The sequence below is a fragment of the Chinchilla lanigera genome, unplaced genomic scaffold (genome assembly GCF_000276665.1).
Source record: "Chinchilla lanigera isolate Chin_1 unplaced genomic scaffold, ChiLan1.0 scaffold00012, whole genome shotgun sequence".
Classification (NCBI taxonomy): Eukaryota; Metazoa; Chordata; class Mammalia; order Rodentia; family Chinchillidae; genus Chinchilla; species Chinchilla lanigera.
Window position 1 is genome coordinate 11295341 of NW_004955413.1, and position 17325 is coordinate 11312665.

Here is a 17325-nt window from a genome sequence, read left to right on the forward strand (position 1 = left end):
TTATGTTATATATAATTAATGGAGTTAATTCCTATGTAAATATATACAAATGTATTTTTTTCTAAATATTGCCAAATTGTTCTCCATAATGATACAGTAAATCCCCAACTTATGAATGAGTTCTGTTCTGGGAGAACATTTGTAAATCAGATTTAATCCATCAAAGTAAGTCTTACACAGTACAGCTGTGAAAGTTTGCAACTCGAATATTCATAAGTCAGAGACTTACTGTAGTAATAATTTACATTTCCAGACTTCTTTGTCCACAGCTTTACCAACAGATGTTATTGGCAGACTATAGTTTTCAACAATTGGGTAGATTTAAATAGTTTCTCCATTTATTTTCTATTCCTCCTAAGATTATTGGGTATTTGGGGGTCTTTATTCTGAAAAGTGAAAGAGTTATGCAATCTAAAGAGAAACCAGAGTACAGGCATTCTCTATTTTAAGAGTTAAAAGATTAAAAATTTCTTATCTGTGATCCAGTAAATATTTTTCATTGATAAAAATAAGCCATTTACATTTATTGTGATTTTAATATTTTGGAAATTATTTCTATAATATTTTCTGTTTTCTATTTACTATCTCTTTCTTTGTCCCCTCTTTTATGTTTTGTTTAGATATCTTCTTTTTTATTTTAAAAACTAAAAACACTAACAAAACAACAATGAAGACAAAATCAAACCAACACAAAAACAACAAAAATGATACATGACGTCAAAACAAAATGATAGGAATTAACAATGATTGCTACATTACATACTGTTATCTTCAACAAAGTTGCTCAGTTAGATATCTTCTTTTATCCACTAATTTAGAAATTACAGTACATATATCTATTCTTTCAATGATCATCATTTTTAAAAAGTATGTATTTTCTTATGAAGTCTAAATGAATTTTATAATTCTCTTTTCCTCCAGATATAAAGTATATTTTAGCAAGCTTTACCCATAGACATTCCCCATCATTTTCTTGTTCAAAGACTTGGTTTTACCTTTTGAATTTAAAAAATTAATTTCACTTTCTAATTTTTACAATAAAACTTTGTTTCTTATATTGACAACTGTTCCTTGACATATTGACTATTCAAAAGTTTCCCTCCTGTTACTCTTACTAAAGTACATCCTTTAATAGTTTAATAGAAGCTTGTGGGTGGTAAATAGTTTTAATGGATACATATAAACATATAGTATCCTTACTTTGTCCTTACTTGGTCAAAATTAAGCGGTTATAAAATTCTAGCTAGATATCTTTGCTTGGCACTTTTAAAGTATTACCTTGACATTTTCTGACTCTGATGTTGATGATGAGAAGTATGCTGTCTAGCTAACATTCCTTTGAAGTTCATGTCTTTCTTTTAAGATTATTTTCCTTATCATCAATTTTCTGTAGTTTTGATCACTGTTGTAGCAACTAAATGGGATGTATCTTCCAGTAAAGAATTCATGATTTTTTTTCAATTTTGATAAATTATCAGCTACTATCCTATCTATTATTTCTTACCTGCAATTTCCTCTGATCTCTTTTTCTGGAATTCCAAATGGTCCTATGTCAGAGTGTCACTCTAACCACAATATCTAATAAGAACCCTTTCACTATTGTTACTCTTTTGTTTTTTGGTACCAGGAATCGAACTCATGACCTCAGGCTTGCCAGGCAAGTGCTTATGCAACTGATCTATATCCGTGGCATCATTACTGTTACTCTCTTTTAGCTCTTTAGCCTTTGCATTATGTAAATACTACTATTTGATTCAGATTTGTGTGTTTGTGTCCAATCTAGAATTTGTCTATAAGATGTTAAAAATTGGTATAATTTTATAATTATCTTTTGTAGTATTTCTAACAGGTAGTTTTTAAAGAGACTTGTCTTCTAGTTTATTTCTTTCTTTTTCATACACACTCCCACAAATTTTTCTTTCATTTATAACTTAAAGCACCTATGTAAATTAAAGTCTTTGTTAAACTGTTCTATAAAATTAAGCTGGAGCATATTCATGATTTGATGCTTGATTTAATTAACTGCTTTTCTTAGAGAGACAGAGAGACAGACAGAAAGAGAAAGAGAGAGAGAGAGAGATTTGGGAACTCTGGTGTGCTGGAATTTTCATTTATTTATGTATACATCTTTCTCTGTCTCCTTTCACTTTTCGCTAATTGCCTCCATCTGAGTCCTGGACTTCTGACCTGTGGAATATTGCAGATTGTGAATAAGTCATCATGGGAATGAATTTTATCCCCCTGCCCCAAGCTCATCTATAGATCTAAATTCTTAAATTCCTATAATCTAGGCTGATACCCTGGTTTGGAGGAGTGGACCCCAAGTTCCACATAGTTTTCCCAGGGTGGCAGTATCATGACATACTATAAAACTTTTAGAGATGGGAGGTCTTGGAAAGGTCCTTAATCAATTGTAGTTGTGCTTTAAAAGAGACTGTGGAACCCCATCTTCTTTCTTTTCTGTTTTGTTTCTTTTTCTTTTCTTCTTCGCTGTCTCTCATTCTTCCTGGCTCAAGACATGATAGCACTGTAACACATGCTCCTCCACAACGTGGCACCATCATGAAAGTCCCTCCCCCACAAATGGTGTTGCCTAACCTTAGACTTGAGCCTCCAGAACATGAACCAACATAAACTTTTCATGTCATCTGTACCCTGTATCAGGTAATTCATTACAGTAATGAAAAGCTGAGTGATACAGATGCACATCAACAGACATTATTTTGAGGTTTCCTTTTCTATAAAGTTAAAAGAAATGAGGTCAGTTCTGTTCTCCAACCTTGACTCAGCCCTCACCCCTCAGCAGGGATACCCCTGCCTGCCTCAGACCCAGGGCCAGCCCAGCCACATTGGATCACTTTGTTTTCTGTTCCATTTTTGCTTCAAGAGATGCTTATCTTTTTTGTGAGGGTTACTGGGAATCGAACTCAGGACCTCACACTTGCCAGGCAGATACTGCACTACTGAACTATATCCCCAGCTCCCAAGAGATGCTTATCTTGCTTGGGGGCCCAGTTATGTTACCATGATGTTTTCTTTCTATATGTTTTATCCATCACTTGTTATATTTTTAGAGCAGGGATAGTATATCAGATTGTGAGCTCTCTATACCTGAAATCTTACCTATGACAGAAAGTTTACTTAAAATCCTAGTTTATGTTTTTATTTGAGGTCTTTTACTAATTCAAAGAGTTCAGAATTGTAAGCAAGAGACAACCCACATTCTAAGAACAGGAATTGGCCTCCATATACTTTATTTATTAATTTATTTTTGTTTTTCTGAGACAAGGTCTTCCTGTGAAGTTCAGGCTGGCCTTGAGCTCACCTTGTAGCCCAGTCTGGTTTCAAACTCACAACGATCCTCCTGTCAGTCTCCCAAGTGCTGGGATTACAGGTGTGCACCCCGAAACCCGGCAAGTCTCCATATACTTTAAAGCCTTATCCTTTATCTAGTAGTTTTCAGAAATGAAACTAATAAAATAAGAGCAGAGTTTTACTGCTAGTTAGGTAAACAACATTAAAATCCTTTGAAATATTTTGTGGTCTTTGAATTAAAAAAAAACTTTACCTCATGAGAGTTTGTCCTGCAAATTATTTGCATGTGTTTTAAAATTGAATCATCATATTTAACTTTTATTTACAGATTTCTTATGCCATTGTGTCTTTTCTATTATCAAGTAGGTCACTTTTTCCTTTCTACTGCCTTTATAAATGAGGGAAAGAACAGGAATAAAGCACACAGGTATGTCAGCAACAAGAACAGCACCCTCTCTCCCAGCGTCACAGCTCAGGTGAAGGATGCTTCTACAGTTTGGATATACAGTGTCTCATAAAGGTGCATGTGTTGAAATCTTGCTTCCTAGTCCATGGTGCTATTGGGAGGTGAAATCTTTAGGAGGTAAGGCCTAGAGGAAAGAAGGTCCTTAGGCACGTACTCTTGAAGGGGGTATTGGGACCCCCACTCCTTCCTATCTCTCTCCTTGTTTCTGAGCTCTTGTGAGGTAGGCAGCCATCCTCTACCACACATTCCCTCTATGATGTACTACAAAGGCTCAAAGCACCTGGGCCAAATAACCATGGACTGAAACCTTTGCACTTGTGAGCCTACATTAACCTTTTTTCTTTTAAATGGACCATCTCAGGTATTTTGTCCTGGTAGTGGAAATCTGGCTAACACAGAGCCTCAGGTGGGTTTGATCATTTGAGCTAGTTGCTCAGGGAGGTATCAGCCGGTCAGCTTCCCACTCCAAGGGTGCACGGAGAAGCAGAGATGTGGCTTGGACTGGCTGAGCCCCTAAGCTTAATGTGATACCTTTTACACTTTACTGAAGTTCAGGAAGCACTCAGATGTTTCTTGTGTGGCCCAGGGTGGGGAGTAAAAAGATATTGAGAGCCCAGGGATCTGCTGTGATCAGAGTACTTATACTTGTGATGACTATTAAGCCTCAGGTAGCAAAGATTATGCAGCCAGAGACCAGGGAGACCACAGAAGTCCATCGGATATCCGATGAGGAAATACCTGAACCAAAGTTTAAATGAGATGGTTCTACTTTGGTAGATGCCAGAAGAGGACATAAAAAACCACTGATTTCACATCTGTCCCTTCCCTCCAAGGTGCCTCAGTGACACACATTCTAGGGAAAGCTGGTCAGAGGATGAGGCAAACATTCTGAGCTGACTCAGCTTAAATGCCACATTATTTTGTTTATGAAGAAATCACTATTCTAATTTCTGTCAGGAGGAGGCTCTTAGAATTAAAAGAAGTTACATGAAAAAAAAGTTTTTTTTTCTTGGAAAAATAATCATGGGCTATTGATGTACAATGCTTCCTCAAGTTAGGAAACAAAAAATTCAAGAATCAAAATTCAAAAATTCAACATTCAAAAAATTACTCAAAGTCTTCTTCACTAAAATCAGCCTACTCCCTCCAGAGTTGCATTATCTCCCCAGATTTTCAGTGTATTTCAAAACAGGCAAGTGTTTTCAACTAGAGTAATTTTTCCCACCAGGAAGCATTTCTGGAGACATTTTTGGTTGTCACACTGAGTTCAGTCAGATGTAAAACTGGCATCCAGTGGGCGGAGACCAAAGTTGTTACTAAACATCCTACAGTCCACAACAAAAAATAATCCAACCCAAAATGTCAGTGGTGCAGAGGCAGAGAAATCCTGAAGCAGGATTAATCTTGACTTGGGAGTGGCTGCTGTGGTTATTTATCTAAGAGTAGAGAAGACAGATGAAAATCAAAGAGTAAGACATGGCGGCCTCCAAACTTCTGCCGCCTTCAGGCTCTGAGTAGCATAAGCCACTTGCAGCCTCCTTGGGTTGAAGATATTCCTGATCCCTGTCTGGGACCCTGCATTTCTGTGTGCTGGAGTCATAGAAGGTATCATCGAAGGGCTCAGGCTTTGTGTTCTGATATGCTTGGCTCTACTGCTGGGCTATCTGACTTAAAGCAAGGTATCTGACTTCTCTGTTTCCACATCTCATTGAACAGAGATGACACTTCGTGAGTGTATTAGACTTAGTTTGAGCTCCTATGGGGTGTAAAGTCGGGAAGTTCCTTCCTAAATTGCACAAGACTTGCTCACTTTTTATCCATCGCTCTCATCCATATATGGAGACTCACGGAGACACGTGTACGTCCACCTTTTCCTGCATCTCTGGGTATTATGTTGGTATCACATCAGTTAGCACTTAGCATTTATTGTCCCCTGTTCTTTTCTGTTGGACCGTGGTGGGGCTTTAGTATTTTCCATACTGATTAACCCATTCCTGTGTTTGCATGAGCGGGCAAACTCTATGGCTGACCAACCTGCTTTCTAATCCTGAATCCTACTTACCAGCTTTGTGACTTTCAGTTCAATTTTTCTGTGCCCAAGTTCTCACATTACTAATATAAAAATAATAATGGCACATACCTCATAGTACTGTGGAGTAAATAATTTGACATATGTAAGATCCTTTAAGCAGTTTCTGCATACTGTAAATGCTATATAAATGCTAGCTGTCATCATTATCATCCTCCTCATCGCTGTCATTCTCCTCATCACTGTCATCATCATTATATCATTATTTTGTGGTTAAGATCAAGATAATTAGTACTTAATAAGCCAGACTCTTGTTATGTCACCCAAGCAGGGTTTGCACTTGGAATCCTCCTGCCTCAGCTTCTCAGTGTGCTGGAATTATAGGCATGTGCCATCATGTCCAGCTTGGAGGATATTCTTGAGGCATTTCTTGGTGATAGACCACACACAAAAGGAATGGCATGTTTGGCTTTCTCTGTTCGTGCCACTGTTTTGGTAGACTTCTGTGTACCACAGTCTCCACAAACGTTGTCTCAACCTAATAATTTAAAGAGCTCCTGTAATGGTTGATACATTGTGTCAATTCGAGAGGTTTAGAAGTTTAATTGGGTAGGGGGCCAGGGTCCTCACTTACTTGCTAAACATCCTCATCCTGTGCAACAGGAGGGCAGGGAGATGGTGTGAGCATTGCACCCACCCTGCATGTGTGTGTGTGTGTGTGTGTGTGTGTGTGTTGGTGGGGGGGACAGCCTGTTTACAATATAAAGGAGGAAAAGACCTTGCTCTCCCCCTTTTGTTCTTGCTGCTTTTGCTGTCTTCTGCCACCTTGAACAGTTTCCCTGTGCCCTGCCACACTGCCTTGGAGCCAGCTGATTATAGATTGCAACCTCCACACATCGTGAGCGAAGTAAACCTTCCCTTGCTTCACTTTGGGTGTTGGGTATGTTGCCTCAGCAATGGGAGAAAAGGAACTGAGACAGCGCCCTTTTCAGAATGTACTCAGGAACTAACCCTCCTCCTTTCCTTTCTCCTTATCTACTCAGTAGGGCACAAAATAGCAAAAGCGAGCGTTTGCGTCATTGAACTGATTCATTCAGACTGAAAATTTGAGGAGGTGGTTTCAGCAGCTGCCTCAGCAACGTAAGAGATCAGCCACACTTTATTAAAACCTAGAGCAGATCATGTCCCCAAAGCCTTATCACCCTTCTCTCCAAAAAGGTTTCATGCCCCATTTTATTAAAAATTAAGCCATGATTATTCACCAACTTTTACATTACCAGAAACTGAATTTGCAACTCTTTGGGAGCCAAGAAAAACAACGGAAGAAGCTGAGTTTGGCCATGGCTGCTACCATACTGCATGGAATGAAGATCTGGTCCTCCCTCTTCTGACTCATCCCTAACAGAAGTGCAGCAACAACAGGATTTCATTAACCCAATATACATGTAATTAAGAAACTGCAGGGGGTGTAACACTGTGCCAGGTGTCTAGGGTATATGAAAGTGACTAAGATAGGGACCCTGCCCTCCAGGCATGAACAGATGGTGGAGGAGAGGATGGAGCTCTAATCCAGTGGGAATGGAGTCACCTAAAGCTTTATCAAGAAGATGATCTCTGAGATGGGTCTTGGAAGATTAGCAGGTTTTCAAGAGGTAGAGGTGATGGAGGCAGCACCTGGCTCTCAGGAATCCTGGTGCTAAGGAAAGTAGGAAAGAGGATGTAGGAAATGCTTGGGGACAGAACTGTCCTTAGTTGGTGACTATCTGGGGACAAATGGGGCTCACAGTACAGCTCAGGAGCCTATAGGAGGAGGATGTCTATTTCCATAGCAACAGCAACATCCTGCAGTGGCTGATTTCTGGGAGAGGATGGTATAAGAGGGAGGAAGAAAGACTCATCACGGGCAAGGCAGAGTGAGAACACCTACTGCCTGCTCCCAGCTGTGGCCCCAGCTGCTCTGGCTGCTGCTGTTGGGGACAATGAGATTATTCAAAGGGACAGTTCTGGGCAGCTGGCCTTGAGAATCATGGCGAACTACACCGGATTGAACCCAGGACCCAACTGTCATCTGGGGAGTGTTGTAACTATTCAAGGAGGCAAAAAATGATCGAGTACTTCCAGGGAAATGCTTTAGAGGATTTGAAGAGATTTCTTTTCACATTTACACTTGATTAAGTATTTCAGAAGTTGTAAGGAGCAAATGATAGCTTCTAAAGTGGTGAAACCCATCTTTTGGTCTGAGCATCTCAGCCATTCATCCTACAATATCCATCCTGTCGTGCACCTGCTGCCCCCAAGGTGAAGGAGAACAGGAGGAATTACTACAGGCAGTAAACCAGATAGAAATTAATAGGAGTGAGACAGGGCTGGGCCCTCGAGGGAGTCAGTGCAGAAGATGAGAGCACATACAGCTGTGGCTGCAGGCACATCTGCTGAAAGCCAGATCTCAGGACAAAGATGCAGTGACCAGGCCTACACGCCCACCTGAGGGATGACCTATAACTTGAGACTGTACTGTGACTGGTATCACCCGGTCCAGTAAAGTCCTAGTGACATCAGTCACCTAGGTGGGTGACCACGGTACCCAGACCCATCCCTTCCCAAAATGCCTTTGTTCTTCCCATGCACCTTTGGTATGTGGCTCATTTCCCTACTGGGTTAATGTTAGTTAAGTGGCTATACTTGTAATCTTAATCGGTTGATTATAGTTTGACCCATGTTGGACTCACATTGTGACTTTCTGCATAAATTATCCCTGAAAAAGGCTCTTGGTGGCCACTCCATCTGGGACACCTCCTGTCTCTCAGGAGCTATCTCTTAATAAACCTTTCCTACTCTTAACCTCCTTTGTCCTTTGGAAGTCATTCTTCAATTTCAGGGGACATGAACTTGACACATTTGACATCTAGCAGGTTGGGAGTTATATTTCTCCTATATCAGAATGACATTTTAAAAGTGATGATGGGGGGGAAGAGCGGCAGCCCTAAACTTACCACCACTCATGGTGACAGTGAAAGCTGAGAAGAAATCAGAAGAGAAGTCTCTTTTGGCTTCTAGTGCGAACTCACCTTCAGCCCCGTCTCACACACACTTTCTCAGAGGCTCTGTCTTTGTAAGTGAGCACCTTCCTCGCAAAGCAGTCCCCAGTACCAGCCCCCATCAGGGTATGTTTCAAGCTGATAAATGATGTCCTTGTGTGAAGATACTATAGCTTTTCAGACAACTGCCCATGTGTATCTCCTAGCTTGGGACTGGTATGCCTCCTCCCTGCTGGTCTGCGGCTATTGTTACAGCTTCCAGATGGTTGGCATTTAAGCTCTTCTGCTTTGCTTCAGAGAGAGCTGGGAAACTTTGCTTGAGAACAGTGTACAGTGGGTTGTGGTGCCCACTATGTCGGTCCTTGGGGAGCCTTTGACCTGGGGGTTGCAGTCCTGTGAGTCCTGCTAGTCTCTCCTCCGTTGTGCCTTCCTGCTGGACCTCTGACCCTTGTGAGCCCAGTTTCTCTACTCCATTGAATAGATTCCGTTTTTTCAAAGTAGCTTCTGGATATTAGAATGTGTAATGTCTTCTCCTGGGCCCCTTCAGGAGACGGGGACAGAAAAGGACAATCTCTCCCTTCCCCAAACATTGCCAGGAGTCTGTTTTAATGCTTGGTCACTGGTGGGTTCTCCCACTATTCCTAGCTTTGAGTTAGCCACAAAACAGGTCCTTTAAGTAGGTGATGATTCAGAAATTCCCCTCCTAGACTTGCATTTTAGTAACGCAGTTAGAATGATGGCCTTTGAACAGCTGCTTATAGCATAGCAGATAATTTTGATTGTTTTCATTTCTTTTTCTCTTTAGCCTTCTCTTTTGCCCTTCCTTCCTTTTACTTCCTTCTTTTCTTCCCTTCTCCCATCCCCTTCCTTCCCTTTTCTATTTTCCTTTGCTTTTTTGCCTCATTTTCTAATATATATTATGAGTATTATATATATTAGAACATAAGTCTGTGTTCTATACCCCATCAACTCCTTCACTTTTTATCATCATCTTGCTCAGAAACATCTCCTGTTCAATGAGAAAAATCCAATTCTCTGTAGAGCAGAGGTCCCCAGACCCTCTTAGGACCTCATACTTGGGACACTCATCCTTGAGAAGGTGGGAAGAATTACCATGGTCACAAATCCTAGACTGAGGTGAAGAGAGAGGTCATTCTTCACACTGAGAAGTCTTTCTTTGAAGCTGAGAATGGTAACTACCAAAAGGGCTCCCCCACCAGAGACATCCACACTGGTCCATCCATCTTTCTAAAGGGGGCTCACCCACAGCATCTGCTCTTTGCTCATTGTAAACGTGACCCACTCATTTTAGACTCCTTGGTCTCTTTCCTTACTCTGTTCTGTTACCTTCTGCCTAAAATGACTTGATTACCCTTCCCAGTCAGGCGAATGGTCCTCATTTATCAAGCCCCAGACTCACAACTCACTTGTTTTGCAAAGCCTCTCTGCCTACTCCAGCCACGGGGCTGCTAAAACTCTGTGGTACTTATGAGGTTGTTCTCTGCAGCAAAGATGCTATGAGGGGGTTCTACTATCCCTTAAGGACTCACGGTTAGGCTGAGACTACCAGCCACACCTTTCTCCCTTATGATCACTCGTACTTGGGCTGCTGGCTTTTGTCTAAACAGAGGGCTCTCAGATCCCCAAGGAGGGGCCAGAGCTGGCAGCAGTGATTTTTTTTTTTCTTTTTACAAAGCAAATAAACATGAAATTTGTTACTGAATAGTAGCTGTCTTTTTTAGCAGCTGTCTTTTTTAAGAATAAAATTTAAGTAAATTTTATTCTAATACAGAATTTTTAAAGTTGTTAATAAAATGCTATAAATGCTACCTTGTTCAATGGAGTTTTCTGAAAATGCATAATGTTACTTAAGGATAAATCCTGGATTTAGAAAATGAAGGTGAAATGATAAAGCCCTTAGTAAAAGTGGCTGCTATGAGATGTTGAGAAGTATTTTTTTTCTGAAACATAACAGCATCAGAACGGCAACCTTTGACAGAAGCCTGTCAAACCCCAAGAGCTCTCGGGAACAGCGATACCAGGAACTATCCAAGGAAGACATGTTGATCCTCGAAGAAGTCCTGTTGATTACAGCTGCACCCTCCAAATCACACTTCTCTCATGACCACTGTATGTGTCACTGCCGAGTTTAATCTAATTTTACATACATGTACACAATTTCCATGGGAACCATTTCTCCAAACTTGCAACACAAATCAAATAACACAATCAGAATTCACTGGATACAGAAGTAGACAAAGATTTAGAGGGGAAGATGAGAAGTTCAGGTTTTTACATATGTAATATGGCTTTAAATATGTTTTAACATCTTCAGTTATAACATTTTATACAACTCTGAGTTGTGCACTGTTATGTGAACTTTTATGGTAGAAGTAACAAAAATTGAGTATTAGAATAAAAACAGGAATTTTCCGTCTAAGTAAAAAAGAACAGCCAGAGCTCCATAACTCATCATTCCACATTAGTTATAATTTTAATTACTCTGAAATAGATTAAGATCAGCATCTCACTATGACTAAAGTGATGACAGCCCCAAATAAGGCTTGGATAAACTGCACTTAGCAGCTTAGACCACAGAGAATAAAAGAACTAGCCAAGTCGTAAAGACACTTTTTATATCATAGGAAGGAAGAGGCTTGAGTTCAATGAGTAGCAGCTGTTTTCTCCTTAAACATCTTTCCTCTCAAAGCCATGTACCCTGATTGCATTATTAACCATACACTTATTATTTTTACAAGACACTAGAATCAAGTGCCAATAGAACTGGAAGAAACATTTACAGTAGACTCATTAATATTTCAATGTAAATATTTTTGTTCACTTGGAAGTATTATTTCAAGATGGTTGAAAAGAAATTCTTTTACCCCTTAGTTTTAATTAGTCTTCCCAGAGTGGTCTTCTCAAAAAGTCACTCCACATCTTTCTTGCTTTCCACCGAACAGCAAATGACTAGTAGCATGACTTCACTATCTTTTTAAAATAGTTCCTTGGGAAGGGAAGAGCCGTGGGCATTAAGGAGGGCCACCACTGTGGGCTCTGTACCTCTAAGGCAGGTATAACGATGGACACAAATGTAATTCTGATAACTCTCCTACCACATGCAAAGGACTTGGCCAGTTTTCAGGCCCACACAAAATACCTGGAAGACAAGAGCACCCGGTAAACAAAGAAAAGCACAGAGGCTGCCAGGCAGTTGCTCCATAACTAGGGTACTTACAGGGCAGTGAGGTAACCCTCTAAAAAGCCAGCCACAAACATGATGATCTCATTGTGCAGGTCCTGAGAGCCATACCCAGCTTTGATCTCCAGGATGCCCCAGCCAGTGGTTTTCATAGAATTATTGTAATAGCCATATGCATCCCCATTCTTGTCCAGGACATCTTTGACTTCTACTGTCTTTGTGTCGGGTACCCAGTATGCAGTTGCATAGTGAACTCCTGGAAGACAAAGGAATAATGATAGAAAGCCATTTGCCTGAGTTGCTGATGAACATTTCTTTCTATGTAACAAACAACTCCAACACATTAACTTTCGAAGATTTCCTTTCCATTGGAATAGAGTTTGTCTTTGTTATAAGACAGAGACAACCCAAACCTCAAGAGGGGATGAGCCCAAAGTACACAGCCCCTGGTCATAGATAGGGCAGTAGTTTCAGCATCAAGCTTGTGGAATGGGATTCCGGCAGAGCTAGAGCTGGAGCTCATGCCCAGCTCTCCATTCAACCAGCAATAGCGTTCTTAGCCCTAGTCACTAATTTTTCCATTCCCTTCAGGAGTTGGACCACTTGCATCTCCTGCTTAATTCTGCTTAATTTTTCAAGCATGAAATTTGTTTTCTATCACAGCACAAAGTTCTAAGCTATCACCTGTGGTCTCCTCAAGGTCTGGGTAAGTCTGTGAATCACCCTCACAAGCCCTGTGCTTACACCATCTCTCCCTTCTTGCGCACCTCAGTTGTTCTCCTGTTCTGCATCATTCTCTTCAAGAACTTGGTCCCATCTTATGCTTTCTCGATCCTGTTTCCTAAAGCTCACCCTCTGCAGTGCCTCCATCCTCTTTAGCAGAATTAGCATCCTCATCACTTCATATCACAGAGTATTTGAAACTGTACTAAATGCTGGCAATGGTTACCCACGCAACTGCCACCGCCCAAGCTTGTGTTTCTAGAAGGAAACGTGCACTCACACAGTGCACTTCTTTATCTTCCTCATTCATTTCAGCCTGCTGTAGTTTCCTCTGTCATCAATGTCCATTCTTCCTGGGTCACAAATGAAATCCTTAGATCTAAATGTGACATGAGCTTCTCAAAGCATTTGACTGTGGTGACCCAGTATCTGTAGGATGGGTTCCAGGACATCCTATAAACACCAAATATCCACAGATGCTCAAGTACCTTATATAAAATAGTGCTGTATTTGCACATAAGCTGCACACATCACATGTTTTAAGTCAGGAGTCCCCAGTGAACTGGGCCACGCAGCAGGAGGTAAGTGCCAAGTGAGTGAAACTTCATCTGTATTTACAGCTGCTCCCTATCACACCTACTACTGCCTGAGCTCCATTTCCTCTCAGATCGGTAGTGACACTGGATTCTCATAGACTGTGAACTCTACTGTGAACTGTGCACACAAGGGATTTAGGGCGTGCCCTCCTTACGAAAAGTCTAATGCCTAATGATCTGAGGTGGAGCTGAGGTAGTAACGCTAGCACTGGGGAGCAGCTGCAAATACAAATGAATATTAGCAGACAGGTTTGACTGCACAGACACCATAGTAAATCAATTGCTTGCAGATTCATGTCAAAAATATATCAGTGAGTGGCAAGTGACAACAAGCATCATGGCAACGATGCTTGTTTTGTGCAATGTATTTTTCGGAGGCTGTGCATGAGGACTTGCTATGTGCACTTTTTTGTTCCCAACCAACACGCTGCTGCAGAACTATTCCAGGCTTTAAATGCTTCCACATGAAAACTGAATTGGTCATTTTATGCCAGTACTTGCCTCTGGTGGCAGGATTTATTGTGGACCAAGAGTTAAAGGGAGAGCATGTAAAAATTTAAGATGTGTTATGTACATGTACTAATTCCCCATAATAAATGTAATTATGTACTGCAAAAAATTAATAAAATTAAAAATAAAAAAGTAAAGCAAAAAAGGATTTATAGTGGCAAGTGAGCTGATGTCCTTCAGTTGGATGGCTACATCTTGTGGCTGGCTTCAAGTCAGAATCTGACACTTATTTTAGTCCATGCATCGTCTGCCCATCATTTTCATTACAGTTCCACCTGCACCTCTTTCTTTCCTGCATTTCACACTTCTCTCTGTGCAGTGGATTGACAGCTGGTGGGCAACTTGTAACAGCCAGCTGAACTGAGTCAGCATGGTGCTGGGAGTGGAAGGCCCACCTGAGGACTGTTGCCAGCAGCATAAGAGGCAGAACTGGAGAGGCTGTAGAAGCTGTTGGGAAGCTGTTATACAGCTGCTGGTTTTCGTGGGCTGTTATGCTGGAAGAACTTGTCATGCTGGCTTTCCTGATGAACTTGGCTGTTCTCACTGGAGGAGGAGCTTGGGACCTCATTGTCACTGAGGATGGCTGAGGTTCATTTTGGGGAAGCTATAGTCCTTCACTTTGAGCATTGTTTCCTGGCTCTGGAAGGAAGGATGGTGCACTGCTCAGTCTCCTGGAGAAGCTCGTAGCATTGGCTTTCCTGATGGGAACTTGGCTGTTCTCATAGGAGGCGCTTGGGACCTCACTGTTGCTGAGGATGGCTGTGGTACTTTTCAGGGGAGCTCTGGTTCTTACTTTGAGCATTGCTTCCTGGCTCCAGTGTAGATCCCTCAGCCTGTTAACACAGACCCTTCAACCCCTGACACAGACTTTCCAGCTTCCACCACTCAGCTTTGGGCTTTCCCAGTGCAGATCCATGAAACAGGCCTGCATGAGACATTGCTGTGGGCTCTAGGCCTCCAGATGGACACACAAGAGGCATTGTTACGGGCTCTAGGTCTTTAGCTGGATTCATGCAGGACATTATTGTGGGATCTCAGCTGGATTGTTTGGTCTTTAGTGTGTGGACAGATTTCCTGCACTCCTTTGTATATGACTCTTGGGGTGACTATTATAAAATAATCCTATAAACTATGTGTATTGTATTATTCCCCTTACAAAACCCCAAACTACAACACGCAGTCACAGTTTTCGTAAGCACAGAAACTAACCCTTGCCAGACCAAGCAAAAAACAAGCATTACCAGAGAGCTTCTTTGAAAAGAAGGAATGAGACAGCAGAAGACTCTAAGACTGCCAAAAAAAAAAAATAAATAAAAAAAGAAAGAAAGCTGCATTTAAACAGCTGCAAGAGTCCTACTAAAATAACAGGTTCATTGCAACAGATGATTCACATTCTCCAAGCCACTTTGCATACTATGTGGTAACTGGCAATCCAAGGAGGGCAAGAACCATTCAAAACTGCTTTGCCACATCACATCCCAGCACCTTGCATTAAAATACAAATGTCTGGAATTTTTCAAAAGAAAATAAAGTGAACACAAAGAACAGAGCAATTATGGAAGGTCACCGCTTCATCAAATGTGTCCGCACTGAGAGCATTAGTCCTAGTCACAAACCACATTACTAAAGTTAAGAAATCCTTTGCTATTAATGATGAGTTTGTCCTGCCAGCTGAGGACATTTGTTGTGAATTTTTAGGAGCAGCTGCATTCAAAATGTAGCACATGTTCTGCTTTCAGTCAGCACTATAACTGGATGAATGAATGAAAGAGCAGGGGATACTGAGGTACAGATTTTTTTTTTCTTCCGGTACCAGGAATCGAACTCACAACCTTGTGTTTGCCAGGCAGGCACTGTGCTGCTGAGCTAAATCCCCAGCCCCTGGGGTACAGTTATTACAGGGCATTTAATGAGTCAACATGGCATAAAATCCAGGTTGAAGAATTTACCAATACTGACAACAAGGCAACAATGCTTGTTTTTGTGTGATGTATTTTTCAGGAGGCTGTGCATGAAGATATGTCTTGTGCACTTTTGTTCCCAGCCAACACACTGCTGCAGACCTGTTCCAGTCTTTGAATGCTTCCATATGAAAACTGAATTGGTTGTTTTGTGTCAGTACAGACACACAGCAGGTGCCATAAATGGGTGGTTTTCCAGCTTCACTACCCAGGTCAAAGAAGTCACTTCTGAATGTGAATTTGTGCACTGTGTCATCCATATAAAAAAGGTTGGCTAGCTGAAAAATGTCACCTAAACTTAGCAATGTTTTGCACATTGTGATTAAAAATTATTGACCACCTTAAAGAGCAGGTCCTTAACTCACACATGTTCACATGGCTCCGTATGTGCAGATGGATGCAGAGCACATATATCTTCTCTTATACACAGCAGTGAGATGGCTTTCTAAAGGTATACCACTGGCCAGAGTTTCTGAGTTCTGAGAGAACTTCAGGAATTTCTTCTAGAAAACAGTCACTACTGGGATCATATATCAGTGACACTGAATGGGTCACAAAACTTGCTTATTCATGTGACATATCCAACCTGTTCAATAAATTTAATCTGTTCCTTCAGAGGAGAATGACCATTATATTCAAATCAGCGGATAAAGTGGATGCATTCAAAGCCAAACTGGAATTATGGGGGCAATAAGTGAACACTGGAATTTTCCACGTTTCAGATATCAGCAGAGATTTTTTTTTTCCGGTACCAGGAATTGAACTCACGACGTTGTGCTTGCTAGGCAAGCACTGTGCCGCTGAGCTAAATCCCCAACCCAAAGACTAAATTTTTTTTTTTTTTTTTTTTTTTTTTCTGGTACCGGGGATTGAACTCATGACCTTGCACTTACCACGCAGGCGCTTATGCCAGTGAGCTATATCCCCAGCCCTCAGCAGAGATTTTGAAAGAGACTTATCCAGGAGTTTCTTTTACTCAGCTGGGGCATGATCACCTGTCTTAGATTCCAAAACAGTTTGAATATTACTTCCCAACCACAGAAGACCCTTGAATAGGGAAGGAATGTCCAGGACCCACTTGTGAATAAACCAAGTGAATCGACTTAACCATGCTAGATCACAAATGATAATGACCTTAAAAATATGTTTGAAACAACTTCAAATCCCCGTACATTCTGGATTAAGCCAAGGTGGGATATCCTGAGATCGCTACAAAAGCATTGAAAAGCCTGCTTACGTTTCCAACATCCCATCTTTGTTAAGCACAGTTTCTGGAAAGACGGCAACCAAAACAAGATTATGGAGTAGATGGGACACAAACAGCACGCTTTGGGTGTTACTGTCTCTTGTGACCCCCAGAGGGGACTGTCTAGTTGCAGGGAAACAAGCTCAAGAATTCCACTGCTGCACAATCCAGGTTAAAGGACCTAGCAATGTTGACAACAAGGCAACAGTGCTCTTTTTTTGCATGTAATTTATTTATTT

The 17325-nt window shown here is 41.1% G+C and overlaps 1 protein-coding gene across 1 annotated transcript in view; it reads right to left on the reverse strand.

Moving 5' to 3' along the window:
• Nucleotides 1–17325, reverse strand: part of Plbd1 (phospholipase B domain containing 1) — a 59977-nt gene that overhangs the window by 28752 nt on the left and 13900 nt on the right. The window contains exon 2 of the mRNA XM_013511442.1: nt 12087–12306. Within this exon, the coding sequence (XP_013366896.1) occupies nt 12087–12306 (220 nt within the window). The remainder of the gene's footprint in view (nt 1–12086; nt 12307–17325) is intronic.